At 49.2% G+C, this 25,391-nt stretch overlaps 9 protein-coding genes across 9 annotated transcripts; 7 read left to right on the top strand and 2 right to left on the bottom strand.

The window, feature by feature from the left end:
- Positions 1 to 1,931: 1,931 nt before the first annotated feature.
- N7500_005224 (putative short chain dehydrogenase) lies at positions 1,932 to 3,067 on the top strand (the record flags this gene model as incomplete). Its single annotated transcript, XM_056676369.1, has 3 exons — positions 1,932 to 2,144; positions 2,233 to 2,568; positions 2,756 to 3,067. 3 exons carry the CDS (start codon positions 1,932 to 1,934, stop codon positions 3,065 to 3,067), a joined length of 861 nt encoding a protein of 286 aa, XP_056531369.1.
- Positions 3,068 to 5,666: 2,599 nt separating this feature from the next.
- Positions 5,667 to 7,644, top strand: N7500_005223 (uncharacterized protein; the record flags this gene model as incomplete). The annotated part of the gene is made up of 2 exons (XM_056676368.1): positions 5,667 to 5,955; positions 6,020 to 7,644. 2 exons carry the CDS (start codon positions 5,667 to 5,669, stop codon positions 7,642 to 7,644), a joined length of 1,914 nt encoding a protein of 637 aa, XP_056531368.1.
- A 655-nt stretch (positions 7,645 to 8,299) lies between these two features.
- N7500_005222 (lysophospholipase family protein) lies at positions 8,300 to 10,573 on the top strand (the record flags this gene model as incomplete). Its single annotated transcript, XM_056676367.1, has 4 exons — positions 8,300 to 8,396; positions 8,432 to 8,536; positions 8,649 to 9,321; positions 9,376 to 10,573. 4 exons carry the CDS (start codon positions 8,300 to 8,302, stop codon positions 10,571 to 10,573), a joined length of 2,073 nt encoding a protein of 690 aa, XP_056531367.1.
- Positions 10,574 to 11,484: 911 nt separating this feature from the next.
- N7500_005221 (uncharacterized protein) lies at positions 11,485 to 16,303 on the top strand (the record flags this gene model as incomplete). Its single annotated transcript, XM_056676366.1, has 2 exons — positions 11,485 to 15,686; positions 15,739 to 16,303. 2 exons carry the CDS (start codon positions 11,485 to 11,487, stop codon positions 16,301 to 16,303), a joined length of 4,767 nt encoding a protein of 1,588 aa, XP_056531366.1.
- Positions 16,304 to 16,629: 326 nt separating this feature from the next.
- On the bottom strand, positions 16,630 to 18,268 carry N7500_005220 (3-deoxy-7-phosphoheptulonate synthase class II; the record flags this gene model as incomplete). The annotated part of the gene is made up of 6 exons (XM_056676365.1): positions 16,630 to 17,665; positions 17,719 to 17,770; positions 17,825 to 17,917; positions 17,969 to 18,032; positions 18,086 to 18,195; positions 18,247 to 18,268. The coding sequence occupies 6 exons, from the start codon at positions 18,266 to 18,268 to the stop codon at positions 16,630 to 16,632; spliced, it is 1,377 nt and encodes a 458-aa protein (XP_056531365.1).
- A 1,584-nt stretch (positions 18,269 to 19,852) lies between these two features.
- N7500_005219 (uncharacterized protein) lies at positions 19,853 to 20,473 on the top strand (the record flags this gene model as incomplete). The annotated part of the gene is made up of 1 exon (XM_056676364.1): positions 19,853 to 20,473. The coding sequence occupies one exon, from the start codon at positions 19,853 to 19,855 to the stop codon at positions 20,471 to 20,473; it is 621 nt and encodes a 206-aa protein (XP_056531364.1).
- A 683-nt stretch (positions 20,474 to 21,156) lies between these two features.
- Positions 21,157 to 21,423, top strand: N7500_005218 (uncharacterized protein; the record flags this gene model as incomplete). Its single annotated transcript, XM_056676363.1, has 1 exon — positions 21,157 to 21,423. One exon carries the CDS (start codon positions 21,157 to 21,159, stop codon positions 21,421 to 21,423), a length of 267 nt encoding a protein of 88 aa, XP_056531363.1.
- A 1,215-nt stretch (positions 21,424 to 22,638) lies between these two features.
- N7500_005217 (huntingtin-interacting protein K) lies at positions 22,639 to 23,122 on the top strand (the record flags this gene model as incomplete). Its single annotated transcript, XM_056676362.1, has 2 exons — positions 22,639 to 22,947; positions 23,012 to 23,122. The coding sequence occupies 2 exons, from the start codon at positions 22,639 to 22,641 to the stop codon at positions 23,120 to 23,122; spliced, it is 420 nt and encodes a 139-aa protein (XP_056531362.1).
- Positions 23,123 to 23,297: 175 nt separating this feature from the next.
- On the bottom strand, positions 23,298 to 25,252 carry N7500_005216 (putative MFS multidrug transporter; the record flags this gene model as incomplete). The annotated part of the gene is made up of 3 exons (XM_056676361.1): positions 23,298 to 24,200; positions 24,254 to 24,500; positions 24,549 to 25,252. 3 exons carry the CDS (start codon positions 25,250 to 25,252, stop codon positions 23,298 to 23,300), a joined length of 1,854 nt encoding a protein of 617 aa, XP_056531361.1.
- Positions 25,253 to 25,391: the final 139 nt, after the last annotated feature.

Raw genomic sequence — 25,391 nt, 5'->3', positions numbered from 1 at the left:
CTCAACACGCATCGTTAAAGACAAAGGAACCAATCACAATTTCTTGAAATAGCGACTTGATTAAGAAATTATTGTATGCCATTTTCTAAACATGGCCGTTTAGAGCAAGAGATGAGAATGAAAAGGCAAAAGAGAAAAAGAAAGAGGGGAACGAGAAACGCAGTGCATCAGGGCAACACAAGGCTACACAGATCCTTTTATAACACAACATGGTCAGACAGCAAATACATAAGTACTTGGCCACAATGTTTAAGATAAAAAAAAGGGTCCGGCGGCAATCGAGAAATCCCCAACTGATGAGATGTCTCTTTCTTGGCCAACCATTTTTACACCGACACCATTGACCCGTGCATATTCCACGAACAGCTCTTGTGGGTTCACCCCCGAGCCACTCGGGGCAGGTCCGAAAAGTGCACGACAGGGGGAAGGAAGAACCGACCAGACCAGATTCCAACAAAGGGAAAAAGATGAAAGCACAGACCACACATTCACCGATCTATTTCCCTTTTTTTTTTGGGCTGCAGTGCGTTACCCGGAATCGAGAGTGTGGGGGTTTCGTCAGCACCGATAGAAGCCATCGGAGCCCTGGGAACCCGGAGTATGCAGAGTGCACACCGGTAGAGCTCAGGTTAGATCCAGGGGGAGAGATATCACGAGAGCAGAAAAGTGGAAACCTCGGAATCTCCCCATTGAGTAAGGAGTTGGGAATGGAAGATTCTGATGGTCACAAGGTGTTGGCTTATCAATAGTGCAGGGTTAGAGTCAGATAAGCTATATGGCATCGTGAGCATTGGCACGACAGGAGTCTGGACTCTGATCTCGAATTGAGTCCTAATTTTAGTTCATGTACTCCGTACTTCCCCAGAGAATTCGGAGTACCCAGATTTCCCAGGTTCGCTGCTTTGCCTTACCTTGTATAATACCTTTCACTACTCCGTAGGTCATATCCTAATACATGATCTAAGATCTGAGGTTTTAGATTTTTTTTAAAGAAAAATCTTGAGATCCAAATATAGGAATTGACCAATGACTTTCTCCCGCCACCTTGGAGCCGGGGCGATCAGGAACGAGACAGGAACAGATATTACACGCCATCTGTACTAATGTGATTGGTACAGATTCAGTCGATCTGCAAACAGCCACCTGACCCTAGCACTTTTTAAGGCTTGGAAGATTTCTAGAAGACCCCTAAGGTCGGTAATATGTAGTTTTCCGGTCACCTGAATGAATTTTAAGCAAAGAAAAATGTTGAGGTCAAAAATTAGAGTGGCGTTGGGAGTTCCCCGGGTTCGCGGTTCCCAGACGGCCCCAGACGGGTTTCCCAAAAGAGAAATCCGGGCCCCGATCCTTAGGTTCCGAACTGCCAAAACATCGTGGAGTTCATGTCTGGTGACTTCTTACTTCGGTGATATCCCTGAATTCATTTCTTTTTTTATCGCTAGGAAAAAAAAAAAAAAAAGGCGAATTGAAACAAGGATACTGACAAGAAAATACATGTGTGTGCGATTCCTTGATCAATTGATACATCCTAGTACGATACTATGTAGATTATGATTGTATGCGCTAATCGAGTCTGTTTTGTAGGGTTGCGTATGCCTCGCCACAGCCGTTTAACCCACATTCCAGGAGGCCTGGACTCCATTCGCTCTGCAGGACCCTTGGCCCATGTCTGGATTTCCTTTTTGGGCTGTCTAGTTTCTTTCTGCTCACGAGACACCTCTGGGGCGCTTTGGTCTTGGTCCGGCTTGAGTCTGTCGGTCAAAAAGATATTTAAAGGAAGTTGATTCTCTGGTTCATGGCATTCCATCAACTGAATCATCTTCATTCTTCTTCGTCTGTACACAAAGCAATCCGTCTAATCATCTTTGGACGTCTTTAATTATATCCCTTCTATCCTCACGACTCTCATCTAATCTCTACTACACATCATAATGTCTGTCTCCATTGAGACCATCCAAGCTCCCACTGCTCCTATGACCGCCCAGCCCGTCGTGATGGGCCAGAAGTCCAGAATGCCCGAGTTCAGTCTCGCCGGAAAAGTGGTTCTGGTCTCGGGTGCTGCCCGTGGTCTAGGATTGGTCCAAGCAGAGGGACTCCTGGAAGCCGGAGCGAAAGTATACGCGCTTGACCGTCTGGAAGAGCCGGTAAGTTTTTACATCCCTTGGGCCTGGTGTATACAACCACCAGCTCGTTCTGTCTCTATGCACTCAACTAACATCACTCGATTATCAGGCCCCCGAGTTCGAGCACATCCAGCAGCGCGCAAAGGAGCTTGGTACCGAGTTGCACTACCGTCGTATTGACGTGCGTGACACAGAACTTCTCAACAGTGTCATTGAGACCATCGCCAATGAGGAGGGCCGTATGGATGGCCTCGTTGCTGCGGCAGGTATCCAGCAGGAGACCCCAGCGCTCGAATACACGGCCAAAGACAGCAACACCATGTTCGAGGTGAACGTCACGGGAGTGTTCATGACCTCCCAGGCTGTTGCTAAGCAAATGATTCGCTTTGGAAATGGAGGTAGCATCGCTATGATCGCCTCTATGAGCGGCACAGTCGCCAATCGAGTACGTTTTCACTCCCCTCACCTCGTTTTACCCTTTTGTCCTTTCTACCCCATTTGGCATTTAAAGTATCGGTATAGGCTTAGTGTCTCCCTGCCCAGACTTTATATCTTTTCTTATAATATTTCCCCGCTTTATGTCACATTCCATTCTTCTAGTTGGACAAAGATCTAACCTATTTTTCCTACAGGGTCTTATTTGCCCCGCATATAACGCTAGCAAGGCTGCTGTCCTCCAGCTCGCCCGCAACCTCGCTTCCGAATGGGGCACCTACAACATCCGCGTCAACACCATCTCCCCTGGCTATATTGTCACCGCTATGGTTGAGAAGCTGTTTGTTGAGTTCCCTGAACGCCGCGACCAGTGGCCCAAAGAGAACATGCTTGGCCGTCTCTCCCGACCGGAAGAGTACCGTGGTGCCGCTGTCTTCTTGCTCAGCGATGCTAGCAGCTTCATGACTGGAAGCGACCTGCGCATGGATGGTGGCCACGCCGCATGGTAGGTTGATTATGGCCCTTGTTCAATTTTGCCTTCTCAATCACTGCGCATGACCATCTTCTTTGGTCTCTCATTGCATGGCGTTCTGCGTCTTTTTCTTTTTGGGTTATGGGCCGGAAATAGCGAATGGGCTTTGTTTTTTTGCGATATTGTTATTGATTGATAGCGATGATTGGCTTTGCGGATTTATGTCCGCGGGCTCCAAAGCTGGGTGCTACGATTTTAGACTACAAATCGCTCAAATAATAATTGTTCGACTGTTAAAACTGTTCCTGTTGACTTGTTACATCTCCGTAGAGTTTAGCTGCATCTGAATTTTGACCCACTTTGAGTTGAAGATCAACACTCTCATCCCATTGTTGTACAATGGCATCCACTCGTCATACGTAAAGATGAATTACCAAACCGGCACCAAAAAGCCGAATCTCATGAACTTCCCACCAAAGAAATAACCGCGTGCAGCCATCCAGTCGGAGCATACCACATTTCCAATTCGATGGTATCTACCACCTGACCTCTCAACAAGGCTGATCAACAACTTAAGGTTCAATCCAAAGATCAAAATCTGGGGATACACACGTTGAAAAAGTTTGTCGCTGCTAGATCTAGTAACCCGAAGAGAGTAGCGCGTGATAAGTACGTGGCCGTTGTAATCGTCATCAGCGTAATCAAAAATAATCCAGATGTCATTATATTTTCAGCCGCCATGGAACCAGTCCGCGACTGACATCAAGTCCGGGGAAGATGCGGAAAGCTGGGACCAATCAGAGTTGAGAGAGCCGGGATGTTCAAGATTTGGGATCCAATAGGAATAGACTTGGTAGCCAATCATGTTGCAGTTAGTCATGCGCGGAATGCGGAATGTTGGGCTTCTATGAGGGCAACTACCTAGGTACCTACCGAGTCATGCTCACTCTTCGGTATTTGATATCCTGAGTTGCAGTTTATCCAGGATTATGCGCGGGTATACTCGCTTGCTGCTTGGATGCCTTAATTACCAGTTGGGTACCCAAACACCCCGGACTCATGCCCGTGTTTACAGCAAGCAGTCACCTGAGCTGCCATGCATCGGACTTCTAGGAGGACGGATGGAATACAGATAGGTGCTGGGAGTCAGCTCTCCATCCTGTCTAATTGAAGGCACCTTAGCCCCGATCGGCAAGTAGGCGCAAAGGTGATTGCTTGGCTGAGTACCGTACGAGCGGAAGAAGGGGTTTTGCTGGTAAATATTGTGTAGACTACTATTGTCGAATCCGTTCCAAGTCTACACAGAGTAGGCCAAGGCAGGTCTGTGACATGAGACAACTGCCATCTTGGCTTGGCATTGTAGGTTGTTCTTGGGGGGTTTTTTGCCCAAAAAATATAATATCTCATTGGCTTGTTAGTATCACATGCGTGGTCCCGTTGCCACCTTCAGGGTTCTCTGCTATTTCTGTGCACTATTCGAGGAGCCTCGCTCGAAAGGTCACGGAGCGAGCGACGCACGGTGATTGCGATCTCAAATAACTTCTAGTAAGATCTCAAAACACGTGAGTTACATTCAGTACATAGAACAGAGTACCCCGAAGCCCCTGCCCCTGCCCTTGACTTTAGCATTATTGACTACCTTCCAAGGCTGCTACCCCAGGAGTAGACCCTGATGATATTAATACCTCTAGCATAGGTAGTGTTTGATACAACAAATATTCACCCTAGACCTTCATCTTGCAACCCTACCTAGGTATGACCCTCGCTTTCCTTTGGGGTTTCAAATTTGAACGAGGTGGCTCAAAGCAGTAGCTCGTGAACATCAACGGCATATTGAATTATATTTGAACGGGTTAATCTAAGCTAAATAGCAATCTTCTAAACTCAAGGTCAGCTAATACATATACTGGTATCGTAGGACATTCCAACGACACACTGGAAGCGTTTATCAAGCTTTTTACAAGCTTTGCACTAAGACGTCTGCCGAGGTCCATGTGTAATCTTGCTGTTGGACTACCCTTACTTTATCTCAACTTTTCCTAACATCAATCGAATTTCAATTCAAGCCCGCTCATTTCTCCTCAATTGTTCGAAAGAAGGTTGTGTAATCAACCAGTCCTGTTATCTCATCCAATTGTATGGGGCTCAATTCGACATCGTGAGCATATCGTGCAGAATAGAACGCTCATGCCATTCACCTCATTTCATCCCTCCTTCTCTTCAGTGACAGAAAAGGAACCGGATATGTGATGGCTTCGCGGGGTTACATAGCACGGCATGTTACATAGTACGGCACATGTTGCATCCATCGTGGTCTTGAATTGCTGCTTTGGTCTCCTAATTTGCCTAGTGCTAAGCCAGCCTTGTCTTGTCATGATGGTATCATAATTGAAAAAAAAAAAAAGAAAAGAAATTCACACGACTGCTATTAGAGCTATTCCTATCTTATGGGTAACTGAAGTGAGAGACTCTTCAGGTTGTTGCCCCATCGTCACTAGCACTCCAAGTTCGCGCAGCATGTGAATTGCTCTCTCGTTTGTTTACTCCTCTCCCCTCCGTTTCTTTTCCCTCTTTCACTCGCGTCCCTCCCATTGTTATTTCTCCCGTATCTTGCACTAGTCTCTATTTTATCCAAGATGGCGGCTGAGGTACCAGCCCTGGTCTCGGACAAGCTCGATATCCATGATGCCGAGCCCGTCAAGTCCACCGGGCAAAGTGATCCTGTTTCCAGTGAGAAGACGCCCCAGAAAACCATCGTAGCCGAGTCATACAACCTGAGTGCTGGTGATGAAGACCCAACCACAGACGAACTCCATGGCCCCAACGCCTTGCGTCGTGTCTCAGCTCCAATTCCATGGGCTGTTTACACCGTTGCCTTCGTTGAACTGTGCGAGCGTTTCTCCTACTATGGAAGTCAGGTCCTCTGTAAGACAATCACGCCCCACATTGAACCACATGAGAAACGATACTAACTAACACTGCAACACAGACTCTAACTTCGTGAACCACGCACTTCCTCTCCCTGCCCCGAATGGGCCCCCCGGTTCAAACCATGCAACTGGCGCTGGTGGACCTAGCTCCCAGGGTGTATCGGGTGCTTTGGGCCAGGGTGTCGAGACTGCGAGTGCCATCAACACCTTCAACACCTTCTGGTGCTACTGCCTTCCTCTAGTGAGTGCCTACATCGCTGACGAGTACTGGGGACGATACAAGACCATCTCCTGGTCTATTGGAGCCGCCATTCTAGGTCACATCATTCTAGTTATCTCTGCCATTCCACCGGTAATCACAAACACTGATGCTTCCTTCGGTGTGTTCGTGCTGGGTGTGATAATCATGGGTTTGGGTACTGGTGGATTCAAGCCCAACATATCCGCCCTGGTTGTCGAGCAAATACCTCTTGTCAATCTCAAGGTACGTACGCTCAACTCTGGTGAGCGTGTTGTCATCGACCCTACTATCACTCAGAGCCGTATCTACCACTACTTCTACGTGTTTATCAACCTTGGCGCATTGATAGGTCAGATTGGCATGGCATATGCGGAGAAATACATCGGCTTCTGGTTGGCCTTCTTGCTGCCCACGCTTATGTTCCTGACCACTCCATTCGTCATGTGGTGGGGTCGTCACCGCTATCGCCAGTCTACCCCGGCAGGGTCGGTGACTTACAAGGCCATCAAGACATTCTTTTTTTGTATGCGTGGTCGCTGGCACTATAACCCATACGTTCTCTGGAAGCGAACTCACGATGGAACTCTCTGGGACACCGCGAAGCCCTCTAACATCGAGCCCCAGTCCCGGCCCAAGTGGATGACCTTCGACGATGCATGGGTAGACGAAGTGCGCCGTGGATTTGCCGCTTGTGCCGTATTTTGCTGGTTCCCTATCTACTGGCTAGCCTACAACCAATTGACAAGCAATCTCACCGCGCAGGCCGGTACGATGACCTTGAAAGGCGTCCCGAACGACGTTGTGAACAATCTTGATCCCTTGGCGCTGCTGATCTTCGTCCCGCTCTGCGACACCTTCCTGTATTCCGGATTGCGCAAAATGGGAATTCGATTCACGGCCATTAAGAAGATCACCCTTGGCTTCTGGCTGGCTTCACTCTCCATGATCTGGGCTGCTGTCATCCAGTACTACATCTACGAGACTTCGCCCTGCGGTTACCGAGCTAACAACTGCTACAACGACGACGGCAGTGTCAACCCGACTCCTATCATTGTCTGGGCTCAGGCTGGCTCGTACGTGCTCGTCGCTTTTTCGGAGATCTTTGCCGTGATCACCTCGATGGAGTATGCCTATTCCAAAGCGCCTCGCAATATGCGTTCCCTGATCCAAGCTATCAACATGTTCACCAATGCCATCTCCGCTGCCATCGCTGAGGCATTGATACCACTTTCCAAGGACCCATTGTTGATCTGGAACTACGCTGTCTTCGCTGTTTTGACGCTTGTCGGAGGAACCATTTTCATTGTCCAGTTCTGGGGTCTGGATAAGGAGGAGGATGAGTTGAATAACTTGCCCGAGGGTCATGTGCAAGCAAACGAGAACCGGGATAGTCAGACACAGGCACAGTTTGAGATTGCCGAGATTGGGCCCGGTCGTGGTTGAGAGGGTGGGAAAACATGTTACCTTGCTTTAGCTTGGTACTGAGTGTCCGGAGTGGGGTGAAGTCTTTAAGCCCAACACTTTTATCGAATAATTCAATTCAACTGATAACTTCACAGGTTCTCTTGTCATCTGGTAGTAAGCGGATATTGAACTCCCGTCGTACTGCCTTTGTGAGCATCCATATAGCCTTACACGCCACAAACGCAAAATACAACACTATACCTGAAACTGTAGAATATAATTGGATTGTACTGCATAATCTTGAGCTCAACCAATTACAATCCCTCATGAAATTTTATGCTATTATCCATCTCGGACCTTAAGTTGTCCGCAGAACCGTTTGGAGAAATTTGAAATCCACTTTCAGGCATTGATGAACCTCCAATGATGACGACTGAAATGCGGATGCCTACAGAACTGATATTTATTACGATATACCAAATCGCACGATGACCTCAGGATCAGTCCTCAGCCCCTTTGGGTAGCCTTACCTATTCTATCTCGGAGCTGAGGTCTGACCTGCGCCTCAACATAAGGGAAGAATGGGATTTTTTTCTATTTTTTTTCTATTTTTTTCCTATATTTATCATTCTGCTGTGTAGTGTAAGACGGAGCCCCCGGCATCTTTGACTTCCCTCCACTCCACTCGGCCGCCATGATTCGCGATCCCTACGAACATACTCACCGTACCAAAAGAACTACTCTGCGACATTGGGGGGCTTGGCTATCCTTCCGGCGGGCCCGGCGCATAAGTATTCCCCCTTGGTGCATAAGAATCTTCCCCTAGGACATAGGAATTCATTCCTTTCTCTTCCGCACTTCACAGTCTGCCATCGTGATCTAACCGTCATGAAGACTTTTGCGCTGATCTCAATTGCCCTGGGCTTGCCCGGTAAGTGCTTCTCCTCGCGTTGGGTTTTTGACGGGGTTACCATTCTTGGCGTAATTGGACCTTTACACCCGCAAAATAATAGTGTTCCACACTAATCACCATATTCCCGTAGGCGCGATCGCTGCCCCTGGCGGGTTCAATCCCGATGATATCACATTCGCAGGTGTGCAACGAGCACTCCCCAATGCGCCCGACGGATACGTGCCGACATCCGTCAGCTGCCCAGCGGACCGACCGACAGTTCGCAGCGCAGAGAAGCTGTCCCCGAACGAGACATCATGGCTAAAGGTTCGCCGCGGGAAGACCCTGTCGGCGATGAAAGATTTCTTCGGACATGTGAAAGTCGGTGATTATGACGTCGCCGGCTACCTCGATAAGCACTCGAGTAACTCCTCGAGTCTTCCCAATATCGGCATTGCCGTTTCAGGTGGTGGATGGCGTGCGTTGATGAACGGTGCCGGCGCCGTCAAGGCTTTCGACAGCCGGACGTACAATGCGTCGACGACTGGGCATTTGGGTGGTCTGTTGCAGTCTGCTACCTATATCTCGGGTTTGAGTGGAGGCAGCTGGCTACTGGGTTCAATCTATATCAATAACTTCACCACGATCGACAAGCTGCAGACACACAAGGATGGTTCCATCTGGCAGTTTGGGAACTCGATCCTCGAGGGTCCTGATACTGGTGGTATCCAGCTCTTGGATTCTGCCAGTTACTACAAGGAACTTGCTGACGCTGTCGACGCGAAGAAGAAGGCTGGCTTTGATACCTCTCTCACTGATCTCTGGTATGTTATTCCTGATTATGAAATGTATGTGCATGTTTGCTAACGTCGCTACAGGGGCCGCGCCCTCTCCTATCAAATGTTCAATGCTACCAATGGTGGGGTCAGCTATACCTGGTCTTCTATTGCCGACACCCCTGCATTCCAGGATGGAGACTACCCCATGCCGTTTGTCGTTGCAGATGGCCGTAACCCCGGTGAGTTGGTCGTTGGTGGTAATGCGACCGTCTACGAGTTCAACCCGTGGGAGTTCGGCACCTTTGACCCGACCATCTTTGGTTTCATCCCCCTTAAGTACCTCGGCTCTAAGTTCGAGGCTGGCTTGCTTCCGAAAAACGAGAGCTGCATCAGCGGTTTCGACAATGCTGGCTTTGTGATCGGAACCTCCTCCACTCTCTTCAACCAGTTCCTTCTCCAGCTCAACACCACTTCGCTCCCCGACTTCGTAAAGAATGTGTTCAACGGCATCTTGAAGGGGTTAGACAAAGATCAAAACGACATTGCTTCGTATGATCCCAACCCCTTCTATAAATACAACCCGCACACATCGCCGTATGCCGCGCAAGAAATGCTAGACGTCGTGGATGGCGGCGAGGATGGCCAGAACGTCCCTTTGCATCCTCTTATCCAGCCCGAGCGCCATGTCGATGTCATCTTTGCTGTCGACTCCTCGGCTGACACTGACTATTTCTGGCCAAACGGCACATCCCTGGTTGCAACCTACGAGCGCAGCCTGAACTCCAGCGGTATTGGCAACGGTACCTCCTTCCCTGCCGTTCCAGACCAGAATACCTTCATCAACCTGGGCCTCAACCTTCGGCCATCTTTCTTTGGCTGTGATAGTGCCAACCAAACCGGAAATACTCCTCTCATCGTATACATCCCTAATGCCCCTTATTCCTACCATTCCAACATCTCAACCTTCCAACTAAGCACCGACGACACTGAGCGTGACAACATCATCCTCAATGGCTACGAGGTTGCCACTATGGCCAACAGCACCGTTGACGCCAATTGGACATCCTGTGTTGGCTGTGCTATCCTCAGCCGCTCGTTCGAGCGCACGGGTACCACCCTCCCGGATATCTGTAACCAGTGTTTCGATCGGTACTGCTGGAACGGCACTGTGAACTCCACCAGACCGACAAACTATGATCCGGCTTATTACCTGGCTGAGAGTATGGCCTCGGTGAATTTGCCCACCATGCTGTCTACGGTTGTCGCAGCTGGTCTGGCAATGCTCATCCTGGTATAACAGTATTTCATGAAACCTTCTTCTTCCCGCTGCTATGTTGCAGCTATTCACATTCGAACCATGTATCGTCGGCATTCCGATACACTTCTTTTTCAAGCACGTACGATGTGCCATCGAGCCATCCTCGTGCCTTTTATTCTTCCGGTATCTACCTAGATTTCTTCGGATTTCATGAGTTCAATTCAATAGTAATGCATATATTTTCTTATTTAAGAGACATGTTTGCACTGAGTGCAGCGTTCCATTTTCCTGCATTCAATGTCATTGCAAATAAATCGTCAGGAATTTACGTCCGTCAAGTAAATATGCCTTGTTCCTCTGCAACTTGAATTTGTGCTGCACTATGTATATATACACAATAAGGGCAAAGTGCTAATAGCTGGGTGGGAGCATTTTTCTATTCAGCATCTATCGCCAGAAACATAATGTATAACAGAGGGTTTGAACCAATGAGAGCTACACTGAACAGATAGCTAGTAAGAATATATATATCTTTATGGTGTACAAGTTATGGTGCAAGTTTTAACTTTCCAATTATTTCGTCAGCATATTTCAGATAAATACAGGGAAAGACCTTACCTTGCTTCTTGTCATGGCTCGTATCTGATCTGCACTTGAATGAATCAAATGCAACATCCTTGTTGATGTGTTTGCCGAAAGAGGCGTCGATCATATCACGTGTCCGTGTTGCTATGGGAAACGGCACAACAAGCAACCTCGGATCGGCCGCCACCTCCACAGTGGGTTGTTTGCTTTGCCTTGCTTCCTTTTTCATGCACCTAATTCGACACTCTCGGTAACCTGCGACCTAACGACATCGGGCCGAATATCACATTTGACCGACCAAATCCGCCATGAGCGTCGCATGCCAACACTAATAGCGACCATCCACGACGACTGGCAATATCAATATGGCACGTGCTGCGGTGATCCCACAATCCCCTGCAAAACGGGTACGAACTTCAACTAAGTCGACAGCTGCTGCCGACGCGAAGAGGAAAGCTCCCCGAAAAGCAACACCAGCACCACGAACTGCACCTCCGGCTCTCGATGTTGAGTCCGACGATGAGCTGGAATGTATCACAAGTAAACCCGCCAAACCCAGCGTACGCCCTTCTGTCCGCCCGGCTATCAAACCCAGAGTGACCGCGACTGCGATTGCCCGAGGAAAGAAGGCTTTGGAGTCTCTCGCCGAAAGGTCAAAAGCTCAAAAGATCACCGGCGAAGATGGACTAGGACAGCAAACTGAGGCGCCTAAAAAGCGTGTCGGACGACCGAGGAAAAATCCGTTGCCCGCAGAAGCTGCTGCGCCCAAGCCCGAGGCCGCACCGAAGACCAGAGGACGACCAAGAGCGGGAACAACAACGAAGGCCCCTCAGCTTCAAACGGCGGCTACAAGCAGGCGGACGCGAGCGGTGGTTGATACAGCGATTGAGACGAAACCGAACCAAATTAGAATTGCGACCAACTCGACAACTATGCGATCAAATCTTCTGCGTGGGCCCGCCAAGAAGAAGACAGTGAAATTCCAGGATGTCACTGATTCCGAAGCCGAGGAAACTGAGCCCGAGGTTCCTGCTGTCGGCCGTCGACGAGTAGCGACCAAGGCCACGAGCGGTGCCAAGGCCGGCCTTGGAGCATCTGCAGTTCGGAAGCCTGTGACAACCGGTACTCGGGGAAGGAAGCCAGCTGCAGCGAAGAAGGATGCGACTCAACCATTATCTCCCAAGAAGGCCAAGCAGGTAGCCAAGTCTCTATCAGCATACGCAAGCTCCGATGGAGAAGATGATGAATTGAACACCATCAAGGATGACAACGCCGATCCGCTCAGACTCGTTGTTCACTCGCCTGTCAAGCACGGCTCGGAGAATACGGGACTGAGCTCTCCTGTGCGGAGAATCAACTTTACTCCCAAGAAGGCATCGAGCTTCATTGACGAAAATGGCGAACCTAAACTACCAACACCAAAACACGGGTCAGACAACATCGGGCTTAGCTCACCAGTCAGAAAAATCAACTTTGCCCCGAACCGCAGCCAAAACACAGTCGCAGATAATGGCCACCTCGCTCTTCCGCCTGGAAATTCAATTGATTCTATGTTCATGTCTAGCCCTGCGAGACGACCACCGCCATCATCTCCCTTCCTGTTCTCCATCAGAGAGACCCCGAATCGTGGAGGTTCCCTCTTCCGGGATAGCGTGAACCCGATTCCCGCACCTGATTTCACACCCGGACGCACTTCTCCACTAAAGATGTCACCTAAGAAGGGATTTTTGGGAGCTTCCTTTTCGCAGTCGCCATTCAAGGCCTCTACGTCGGTAGCCCCTGCTCGAACTCCTCTGTTTCAAAGCCCCGCAAAGAGAATAGCCTCTCCATTCAAAAACTCGATATTCTCTGCATATGCATCTGTGGGCACCTGTCAACCAACAGACAATGATGGTACCCCCTCCAAGGTGGCTGAACTCGCACAATCTACAACCCCCAAGTCGTCGCCAAGGGAAAGCCAATCCGAGGCGGGCTTTGAACGAGACTCTGAAATGGTTGAGGATGTGGCTCGAGATATTTTTGGCATTGAGCTATCTTCTGATGGAAAGCCATCATCGATTTCTCCAATTCAAAAAGATATTACTGCCTCAGAGGTTGCCCAACACTCATTTGATGATGGAAACACCTACTCTCTCACTGCGGAGATGGAGACCGAAGGTGACTTGGACTTGGAATTAGATGACAGTGAACATCTTCAGCATAATGTCCAGCTCGAGTACGACGAGCCTGAAACGATTTGCTTCGACGTCATGGAAGAGGCCAATCTGGCAACGGAGGACTGTTATGACCAAGAGCCCCAGGAAGACTCGGGCGCAGGAGTTGGAGGACAACTTGAAGAGCAGGCTCAATTCGACCACGAAGAAGCCGACACTATTTGTTTCGATGCCATGGAAGAGGCCAATATGGCAGCGCATGATCTCGATGACCAACAAGTCCAGGAAGCTTCAGACCTAGAAGAAGGGGAGGATCTTCAAGAGGAGAGCGAATTTGAGTACGAAGAGCTCGACACAATTCGTTTTGATGCTATGGAGGACGCCCAAACCGAAGCGCTTGATCCTCATAATCAACAAGTCCAGGAGGCTTCAGACCCAGAAGACGAGGAAGATCTTCACGACAACAATGAATTAGAGTCTGAGGAGCTTGAAACAATTTGCTTTGACATTATGGAAGATGCACACCTTGCGGTGAATGACATGCATGATGGAGAAGGTCAAGTGACAGACTCAGTCATGGAGGACACGAATGACCCTGAAGAAGAGCTTGCGGTACTGGAGAGCGAGATCGAGGAGGAAGAGTCTCAACATTTTGATATTGGATTGCAGGCTCAGGAATTGACACCGGAACCCTCGCAGTTTACGGAAATACAAGAAATGAACATGACAGAGCAGCCGAATGAACTTTCTCTGCTCTCCAGGTCACCATTGGGTTCAATTTATCGTGATGAAGCCCAGCCAGTTGTTGAAATGGGTCATGCCTTGGCAAGTGAAGGTGAATGGCAACAAGAGGAGGAAGAAGCCAATCATTATCCTGAGGAAGAGGAACATGTGATGGGTGAGGAGAGCGAGGTGGAAGACGCCGAGTCTACTACACTGGCTGCGCCTGGATCTGTTACAATCTCACCAAAGCCTGCTTTGCCACATGAGAGCAAGAGTCTTGAGGACATTGCAACGCCGCCTCAAGGGACTCACGCGATTACTTCACTACAGCCGACTCCCACAGGCGGTGAATCTACTCCCTTGTTTTTGGATCGCCCAGACGACTCAAAGAATGATCATGACTCCACCCTCGATGCCAAGAATGCCAATAATGTGATCATTGGCACGCCCCTGCATGAAGAAAATAGCTTGGCGCCAAACAATCAGGTTGATAGCCCTGTATTAATGGCACCAAGTCTCTTCAACACACCAAGTGCTGTTGATCAGCACCAGTCCCCTGCCAAGGCTAGCTTGGGTTTTACGCCATTGGCACAAAAGTTTGGCCGCTGGGAACAAAATACGCCTTCTCAAGCTAGATCACTCCGACCGCGCCGACGTGGTGTTTTCTCGTTAGTCGGCCCCTTGGACCGCAGCAACACCGAGACTCCTACGAATTCTGATACTGTGTCGTATCCTAATTTGCCAAAAAGTCCTTTGGCCCAGACCCCCTCTTTGTTTGCCGAATTGCCGCTTCAGCCCCAAAGCGATGCTACCTGCGTGAGTCCTGAGTATGAGCGGACTCCACGGCCATCTTCCATCTACGAAGATCACCAAATAATTGACTCGCCAAGGATAACCACAGATATCTTTGAGGATCTTGACCTGGAAATCAGTGAAGCGGAGCAGACTTCTGCCGCCGAAGCCCCGCAAGATCAGGGCCAAGAGTTTGATTTACTCGATGACAAAGAGAATTGTGGTCCGGTTTTGCCGTCAACACCAATGAAGGCTCCAATCCGACTCGATGAGTTACGCACCATTCATACAGTGTCAAAAGTGCCTTTGAAAGCGGCAGGCGACGTGTCACCTCTTAAGCTGTCTCGCAAGAGAGGTCTATCCCTCTCAAGCACATCGCCCACTCGGTCTTCTCCGCGTATTCGCAAGCCAGCATTTATGGCACTCAATGACACTGCGCCAATTCTGTCTCCCTCCCGGAAAGCCCCCCGGGTGAGCAGAAGTCCAACACCAAAACGCCGCTCGATAAGTGGGAGACGCAGTAGCGTAAAAGCACCAGTGATGGCTGCGCCTAGTACTCCTGCCACAACCGCTAGTCCTTCTAAGAAGCCACGTCGTAGCATCAGCACTGAGCAGAAGGCTCTGCATGGAGCAGTCGTGCATGTGGATGTTCATACCACCGAGGGCGAGGATGCCTCTGGTATCTTTGTGGAACTTTTGCAGCAAATGGGGGCCCGATGTGTGAAGTCCTGGTCCTGGAACCCTCGGTCCAGTCTCTCGCCAGTTGATGATGTAGAGCCCAAAGACTTCAGAGTTGGCATAACCCATGTTGTGTACAAAGATGGTGGTCTGCGGACTATGGAGAAAGTAAAGAAGGCAGCGGGTCTTGTCAAGTGTGTTGGGGTCGGCTGGGTTCTCGAGTAAGTTTATGTTTTGTTTACCTTTTTTAGCTTTTCTGACTGTTCTCTCTAGTTGCGAACGGGAAAACCAATGGCTCGATGAAACCCCATACGCGGTTGACAGCTCTATCATTCCACGTGGAGGCGCCAAGCGCCGTAAGAGTATGGAGCCTCGTGCACTCAGTAATGTGAATGGTACGCTCGTGCGCATTTCCGAATCTCCCGCGCCATCTCCCGGCGGTCGTCGCAGTGGCGTCAACCCCGGTGCCGTTGAGGGTTTCCGGAAGATCACACCCCCGACCCACCAGCAGAAGATGCCCTCCACACCACCTCAACAATCTGCTGCTGATAGCTATCAATTCCCTGCCACTCCAGGATATAACTTTTCCAACCTCGATGCCATTGGCATGTCACCCGCTACACCGGGATTCCTTGGGAATCGCTCCAAGCTTGTCCAGCAATCTTGCCCACCAAAGCAGAGCAACCGAGGTTTGTTCCCGAGTGCCAAGCCTTCCAGTATCCTGCTAGACGATGGCCAAGACGAGGAATCTCGGAGGCAGCGCCGCTTCCGTATGGAAGCTGCCAGACGCAAGAGTCTTGTATACAAGCCTGCTGTCGGTAGCCCTCTTGTACCTTGATTTTATTCATTGTGTTGCGCCTTTTTGTGAATGCATACCCAGTCACTGTAAATATGGGGACAATGTTTGTTTTGGCGTTTTTCTATTTTTGCCCCACGGCGGCGAGGTGGATAGGTTGTACTGTTTTTGAGGGAGGCTGAGAGTCCTTGCTGTTTGTTCGAGTCTCAGTTATATCAATTCAATTTCAGATGATTTAAATTACTCATTACCATGATAAATTCACAACACATGACTTTTGATTCAGAAACTCGATGATAATACCCGGAATATTTTAGCTGATCCGCTTCAACTTTCACATACGCCGTGTCCGTTCGACCACGACTATATCACTCCTGAGACTCTTCACGGTAGAATCCAGCAACCAAGAAAGCGAGCTCCAAAGCCTGCTTTTCATTCAAGCGAGGATCGCAGAATGTTGTATAACGCTCTCCAAGCCCATCCGCTGTCAGTCCAGCAGCACCACCCACACACTCAGTGACAGCCTCCCCAGTAAGTTCAAGATGCATACCACCAAGGAATGAGCCCGCAGTGCGATGAATTTCTAACGCCTGCTTCAACTCAGACAGAATATCCGTGAAGTGGCGGGTCTTCACGCCCGATGATGTGCTCTGCGTATTACCGTGCATGGGATCACATTGCCAGACGGGGATATGACCAGAGGCCTGCACAGCGGCAATGTGACCAGGGAGGAATTCTGCGATTTTGGAAGCGCCGTAACGGGAAATCAGAGTGACTTTACCGATCTCGCGATCCGGGTTAACAACGTCCAGCAGCTGCACCAGCTCCTCCGCGCCCATGCTAGGTCCGATCTTGATTCCAACGGGGTTAGCGATGCCGCGGAAGAACTCGACATGCGCACCGCCGAGTTGACGTGTCCGGTCGCCGATCCAGATGAAGTGGCCGGATGTTGCGTAGTAGCCTGTTTCATGGGTGGTGCTGTTTCCTGGGTAGGCTGGGTGGCGAAGGAGTCGGGTTAGACTCTGCTCGTATTCCAGGGAGAGGCCTTCGTGACTGGTGAAGATGTCGGCTGTCTCGAAGCCACGGTCTTTGTCGATTCCTACGGTGTGCATGAAGCGCAGGGCATCCTTTACCGCGCCTACGGTTTTGGCGTATTGCTCTTTGATCGAGGGCGTGATTACATGGCCCAGACCCCAGTCTAGTGGGGAATGCAGGTCTGCCAGGCCTGAGGAGAGAGAGGCACGGAGATAATTCAGAGTTGCCGCGGAGTGGAAGTAGGCGGAGACTAGACGTGATGGGTCTGGTTGGCGGGATTTGATGTCTGCTGGGAAGCCATTAATGTTGTCACCGCGGAAAGAGGGCATTTCCACTCCATTGACGACTTCTGTTGGACTTGAGCGTGGCCTAGTTTTTTTGTGTCAATTTTATACTTATGGGTACATGAGCGAGGGACCTACTTTGCAAACTGGCCTGCAATGCGGGCAATACGGATGACGGGCTTGTTGGCACCTATCGGTTGGGTTAGTTGTCATTCTCTTTGCTTTTTGTGGGGGTCTGACACACCCCAGATGAGAACCAAACTCATTTGCAACAAGAGCTTCACCTTAGCTTCGATCATTTCTTGGCTGCAGTAGTCGAAAAGCTCCGCACAGTCACCTGAAGGAAATGGTTAGTTATGTTACGTGGATATTCTCCTGTGCAACGTACCACCCTGGAGGACGAATGCCTTGCCCAAAGCGACATTTCGGAGGTTCTTCTTGAGATTATTGATCTGTGAAACATGTCAATATGGCAGCTAAGACTCAGTCTAAGGATAAGACATACTTCCTGTGTGGTCACAAGTGGAGGAAGCTTCTGTAATTTCTGTAGCGAGTCTTTTAACCCTTGCAGATCTTCGTAGATGACATCTTGCTTGATGGGCTTTTGTGTCCAAGCTAGATATAGTTAGTCCAGGCCAAAGACATTGTCCAGAGTTTTGCTCTTACAACTAGGGCTCCATTCGGCCATGGTGCGGGCAATTGAACCCGAAAGGTGGGGGGATGATATGAGTTAAATCTCTTCCGTTTGACCAGCTGTAACCAAAAAATGCAATTGATACCAGATCAAAATAAGCAGTGGAATAGTGCGAATTGGCAACAAAGGACTGAGCGAAAAGATATCAAGGGCACACGTAACAAAAGAAAAACATTGTGATGTGATACGCCGCTTATCCCCGGTACTCGGATGACTCATTCTGATGCCTTACCCCTCAGGCCGAATATTCATCCCACATTCCTCAGTGTGTGACCTTGGTATGAATACAGGTCAGGAGGTTGCTGAAAGTTCCATGCAGCGGACATCGAAATCAAGCAGTTCTATCTGACCGGAAACAAGGGCAATGCCCATTGAGCATGCACCACTAGGTCCGATTGAGCCCTCAGCAACCTCCTGACCTGACCTTCATTCTTTACAGCCCAAGCCAAAAAAAAGGTTGAATTTTATGACCTAATACTTTTGACATGTAAAATATTAGAAGACCTGTCACGGCCTAGATAATGAGTTCTGTTTTATCCAGGGACCTGAATGCGGTTGAAAGGCCGTGGATTTGGGAAACGGACTCTATGATAATATGAATGAGTGCCTGTTCTCGAATATAGCCTGTATGATGCATTAAGTGATGAAGGTTGCCTCATTGCAAACAGCAGCGAAGTTCTCGTAATTGAGTGAAGAATCACGCGGGATAGGACTTGCAATCATGAACAGCGCCTCTTGAAACATCGATTTTAGATGAGATTAGCTGAAATTAGCGAAATTGATTACATAGCGCAGAAACATTTTGGTCAAGATATCCTCAGTCTGGAGTCATTACAATATTATTATTGAGTATGGTGCATATATGATACGAGGTTCATTGGAATTATCTATAAGTGTTACTCAAGAGATAATTGACTGCCTAACCCTAATATAACCAAGTATGGGGTATGGAGTACTCCGTGCAGAGTAGTAGGAATATGTAACATAATCTGGTCAGAAAATTCAAAACAAACCAAAACGACCCTTGCGGTACATGATTGGCTATAAGATCGGCAGAAGTAAGACCCTGGAAATTGATAGATATGATCCATAAACGGATAATGCTTGGAGACAAGGTGGATTCTTATATCAGTACGGAGTATAGTTTCTATAATATACCAAGACAGATTTGAATGTAGAGCTCTCCCTTGGCATAGAAAGGCCTTCACTGCCTTCCACCAAATTTAGAAACGGATCACGGAAACAAAAAAAAAGGGGCATGGAAATTGGAGACCGGGAGGCGAAATGAACATAGCGCCTGATTAGTCTCGTATAATAGGCAACTTCGGTCGAGAGCGGTCTAGCGGCGAGGGAATTTGGTCTCATCGGGCCGAGCTGAAGGGACATACGAACGGTGATTGGCCGAATCTCGGGCATCGATTTAGCTTTTGCTTGTTTGGCACTAGCGTGACGCTACAAGTAAAACGTGGAACCTTTTCAAGGCAGAGGCTGAATTCCCGGATTTCCTCAGCGTATTTAAGCCTTCTGGCATTGTTTTTCTTTCTTCTCTTGATACTCTTTATACTCCCTCGTTTAATCATGCAGTACAAGATCCTTGCCACTCTTTTCTTCGCCGCCACGGCCCTGGCCGCCCCTGCGGATCCTACTGCCACATCTTCAAGCACAGAGACTACCGACAGCGATGACACTCTCGATCTCGAGGACGTGCCCAGCTCCATTATGAGCGTTCTAGCAACAGCTATCCCGGAGTCGTGGTACAATGACCTCATGAACCCGGCCTCCCTCTCTGCGATCGACAGCGCCGCTTCCGCTGGCACCTACCCAGCTTGGTACAACGCGTTGCCTAGCGACGTTAAGTCCTGGGCCACTGAGCATTTCGGTGCCGACATCGTTGGTGGTGTCTCGGCAACCGCTGATAGCAGCTCCACTCCGACTAAGTCTGCTGGTAGCAGCGCCATCGAGACTGGCTCCAGCATCACTGCCAGCCAGATCTCTTCCAACGCCGCCCAGACCACTTCGGCTTCCTCTACCTCAAGCTCCGGCTCTGAGTCAACCTCCAGCTCTGAGTCAACCTCCAGCTCTGCATCATCTTCTCCCTCTTCTTCGCAGTCTACCGGTGGTGCTCCCGCGCCTACCGGGGGTGTTGCCATGGGCGTTGCTGGCGCAGCTGGTATTTTGGCTCTGGCTCTTGCCCTGTAGAGCATTGCTGGATAATTCATTTGCCTGCCTGGCAGTTTATAATGCACTACTACCCTGTGCGAGAGATATCTGTGTTTACAACAACCCTTTCATTAATATGTACCTACTTAATACTATACATAACAGATGCAATATGGTATATGACTTGTGACCTACATACCTAAGTATCGCGCGATGTAAGCTGGTCATATTGCTTGCCTGTTATCCAAAGTCATGCATCTGGTATCACTCACCATCTTAATCTGATTCCAAGTGTCACCGATATGTGAAAACATGGGAAAGATATGGTAAACCGCTCTTATCGCTCGCTCGACTCGTGGGCTGTGTATAAGCTGAGATGTTAGCATTTCAAAGTCGATAAGGGCGGCAATTTAATCTAAAGAATCAGACCATAGAGCTCGTACAATCAGATGTTGGAACCATTTGAGATTCATAACTCAACGTCATAAAAAGGGTGTGGTAAGTCGATAGTTTCCCTTGGAGGCTATCCATAATCTTCCGGATTAGCACGTTCAAAGTCAATGCCAATAGATAGTCATGAAATCCGACAAACCAAGCCATCTAGCACATCAATCCGGCACTCGATCTTCGATAGAGTGCAGTAGCCTGACAAGGCGTTTGTAAATCGTCCTATCACTCCTCGGGGTATTCGTGAGCCTCCATGCCCACATGTTCAGCTGAAAATGGAGATCGAGGCAGTCCCGGATGAAACCAGTGGCGAAGTAAGCAAGTGCCTCCTTTTGCACAGTCTGGCAACCTGGAACGTGCTCAAACATGGCCTGTCCCGTGCTTTGGATATTGTCAACCTCAATTGGAAGTCGAAACAGTTTTTGGATGGTCGTTTGGCGATCTTCGGGGGATGGGTTGCTCCAGCAAAGCCTGTTAAGTACTTCCACAAGGCACCTTTGAAAGCGACGCCACGCGTTGTGGTAGGCCCCTTCCCATATTGACACGACGTCAGTAAAGGGGCTTTCCCTGGCTGGAGGCATTGTGAGGGGTGGTGCTCATGGTTGATTTGTGGGCTGATATGTGACTGTAGGTGAATAAATGCTCCAAAAAAGACCAAGTAGGTCAAAAGAGAGCATGGAGATGTAACCATTCAGCGGGCTGATGGATCGGATGAGAGATGGACGGAGGGGATAGCTCGAGGTGGTGATGGTGGTAGTTGGAGCAAAGCTATTTATAGGATTGACAATGTATTGGCTGTATCGCATAGGCTGAGAGGTAACAATAGCAATTACGAAAGCGATGGTGCGCATTATCATTTAGCCAGAGACATTTGAAAATGACTGGAAACACGACAAAGGCTTAGTTGTTGGTTTCAAGACCAATACGGTCCAAACTCGAAGCCGTCAAAGGACACAAAGGCAGTGGTTGAATCCTCTTGTCTCTTCATTCGTTGACTGCCAGCAAGATCTGGAGACTCTAGCTATTATGTGTAGACTCTAGGAGTCTCGCGATCTTACTCTCCACACTGGAAGACCTACTCATTATAGGGCTTCGTTATGAGCCCTTTCCGACAGTGGGATTTGTCTAATATTTCTTCATCGTTATTACAGCGCGAGACAAGCTGTACCCTGCATCAATTCGCACCTCAAAAGACTTCTTCATTGCTATTATATTGCGAGTCTAATCAATAATGGTGCAAGTTGGATTTCTTTGTGTTCAAGGTTGATTGATTTACCAGACCGGGGCCATACCCCAAGCCCAAAGCCTTGGTTGCCTTCTCGTCTCGAGGTCATGCAGTCAGCCCGCCACCATACTGCAAGTGTCAGCCTAATCTAGTTGTGTATATCATTTTTCATGTAGCTCCAGAGTTTTATGACGATAGATTGTAGCGACTTCCGAGGTTGTTTTGGCGTGTTCAAAAGCGGAGCCTCAGAGTGGAGATTATAAGCTGTGGAGTCACCCGAAAGGGTCTTAGCTGCGAATGGGCGCAAATTACCTAGAAACATACAATACCAAGTCGAAGATGATCAAACTGTTGGAAGAAAAAGAGAGGTCGAAAAATCATAAAACAAAACCCAGACTTGCTGTCGAGTCGGGAACAAACAATTACGTCAGCACTTATCTGAACCCGAGCTTTATCAGTGACGTCGTGCTGTCAAAACACAGCTCAAGTCACGATTGAATTCGACCTCCAACGCCCGCCAAGCAAAGAAAATATGTCTGATGCAATTCCTTCTACAACTGCTGACCCAGATGCCGTCGAAAAAGGCCTCCCCGCAAACGCCGAAGACCGCAAGGCCGCAGCCGCTCTCTCCTCCCTGAACACGAATGAGATCGCAACGGAGGGTGTCTCCACTGGAGCACCACTTACTGCAGACCAAGAGGCTCTTGGAAGAGCAATGAGCCGACTCGAGATAGCTGCTGGGAAAGATGCAGGCAACAAGCAGACGTCTGAGGGACTGAAGACTGATGGGGCGGTGAAAAAGAAGACAGTCAAGGTCGCTCCAGCTGATGTTACACTGCTGGTATGTTTGCCATGTCTATAGCTCTAGTTATTCTTTTAGGGTGAGTTTATTAATGTGACTCTAGGTTGACCAGCTGGATTTGAATAAGACCAAGGCCACGGAGTTGCTTAAGGCTCATGATGGGGATGCCGTCAAGGCAATGAAGGCATTCATTGCCCCGTCTATTCGGGCGTGATTACATAAAATATTGACCGCTAGCTTTCCATAATGTCATGAGCTCAGTGGGGATGAAGCAGATATGAATCAAACTTCGGTTTACATATGAGACTCGCCCTTCATGTTAGGGGTTTATGTTTGTCACGGTTTAAGGACTGTAGCCAATGAAATTTAGCAACATGTCAAAGATCAGATCACTCCTCATCCTCTGTCTCATCTTTCTTCCGTTCAATTCCCTTGCCCTCGGAAATACTCCACAGCATCACCCAGCCAAGCAAAGACTCAACAGCCAGTGCCCACCAAACTGCTCCAATCATGTTATTCTCGAGGCCCAATCCCAGCCCCCAGCCACCCAGAAATGGCCCTAGCGTCCGAGCTCCACTAGAGATACTCTGTGCCACTCCATGGACTGTGCCTAGGACAGACGGATCCGTAACACAGTTGTTCACCAAAATGATAGCAGCGGGTAGGATGAATGTCCGCGAGATGACCTGCAAGCTAACAACAAACGTGAAAGAAGGCCAAACAATCCATGGGATGCGTGGAAGAATCACAAGGAAGGGCATCAGCACGTATGCAATGGGCGAAAAGGGAAGGAAGGTTCGGAATGACGTGAGTGTGCCAAGCTTTGTCTGTATCCGAGGATAGAGGAATATTTGGAGTGGCAGACCGATGAAACCAATGATGGCAGTAGCGAGCCCAACTCGGGATGATGGAAGACCTAGTCCACCGCCAAAATGGAAGAGACCTTGCCTGGAGTTCTCTGGAGCACGGGGTGCGGGCAAAAACACAAATGTCATAGAGTTGAAGGCACTTGTGTGGAAGGCAAGCAAGAACTGAGCCACCAAAGTCAAGATCACGTTTCGTGTCCAGATCTGGCGGAAATGTAGTTTTTTATGTGGCCGTGGATGCACGCGAGAGCGGGCTGGACTTGATGGCGTGGACCAAGTACCGACACTGCCGTCCGTGTAAATGGAGTCATCATCTCTGGAGCGTGTCAGTGGACGATAATGTCGGGGTCGTCGGCTCCAAGCTCTTGTGATCCGCTTGCCCAGTTTGCGACCCCAGTCCTTCCTATAACGTGCAATTTCATGGGTCTAAACGGATGCGCTGTTAGTGACGGTGTGAGTTTGGACAGTGGTGATCTCACCTCATCGAGCCCAAGAAATATTGCGAGAAATGATGCGAATATGAAGATTGCGCTTATAAGATTTGGCAATGCATAGGGCCAACGCTGCATCCACCAGACACCCTCTTTGCCTCCAAAAGTAGATCCAGGGCCGAAAAATTGTGGAAAGCTGTTGATAGGATCGGCCAAAGAGCCTCCCAGGATTGGACCTATGATTACACCAATATTGAAGCACATGGGGAGAAGCAGAAATGCGCGGGATTGATACCTGAATGGTTAGCCTAAAGCAAGTCGGTGAGTGAACATGTGAACTTACTTCTTCTCGGCAATGATCTCTGCAACCAGCGTTCGCATCACTCCCACATTGCTGTTCAATATCCCGCCCAGTGTTCGAAAGATCATGGCTGTCGCAAAAGATCGAGAGAAGCCAAAGCCCACACAAGACAGACAAGTGCCCATCAGTCCGATCAACAGCACTTTCTTCCGCCCCATCCACTCAGCATCCGCAAGACGGCCCCACCAGACAGCGGTGATAAATTGCGCGGCTGTAAAGCTACCCTGAAGGATGCCCGCCTGCGCAGAGATCTTCGAATCTGGTAAAGATGGATCGAACGATTTGAGCTGATAAAACATGTATGCCTGCAAAGAGGTCTGCGTCAACGGTTCTGAAAGTCGTGCCAAGGTCAAGATTGCCAATTGACCCTTTTTCGGTAGCGAGCTCCAGGTCACTGGTTTCTCCTCATCTTCAGCCGGCCTGAGCACGCCGTCGGGATCATAATCGCCATCATCTTCATCGGCGGAGGGCAGTCGGTGATTGGTTATCAGCGGTGCGGACTCCAATCTCCTCGTTGAATGGGGGTTGATTTCGAAAATTGCGGTGTCATCGCTGTCAAGATCCGTATCGCTTTCAGAATTCGACAAATCTGCCTGGATACCGATCAGATCAGAAGTGTCCTGGGCAAGATAAACATCTCGGTCCTGGCGGCCTTGGCCAGGATTCGTTTGCGGAGAAGGCCCCATCGGAGTTCCAAGGTTGGCTCGGGAAGCCACGCGACCTCGGCTGGGGTATATACCGGGGGCTCGTACACTGCCTTTACCTTGGCACACTTTGATATCCGGACTAGCACTGACTCTTGCTCAGAGAGAGAGAGGAAAATAG

Source organism: Penicillium coprophilum (assembly GCF_028826855.1).
Source record: "Penicillium coprophilum strain IBT 35676 chromosome Unknown utg000004l_segment0_segment0, whole genome shotgun sequence".
NCBI classification, from domain to species: domain Eukaryota; kingdom Fungi; phylum Ascomycota; class Eurotiomycetes; order Eurotiales; family Aspergillaceae; genus Penicillium; species Penicillium coprophilum.
This window is presented reverse-complemented; position numbering and strand designations above follow the sequence as displayed.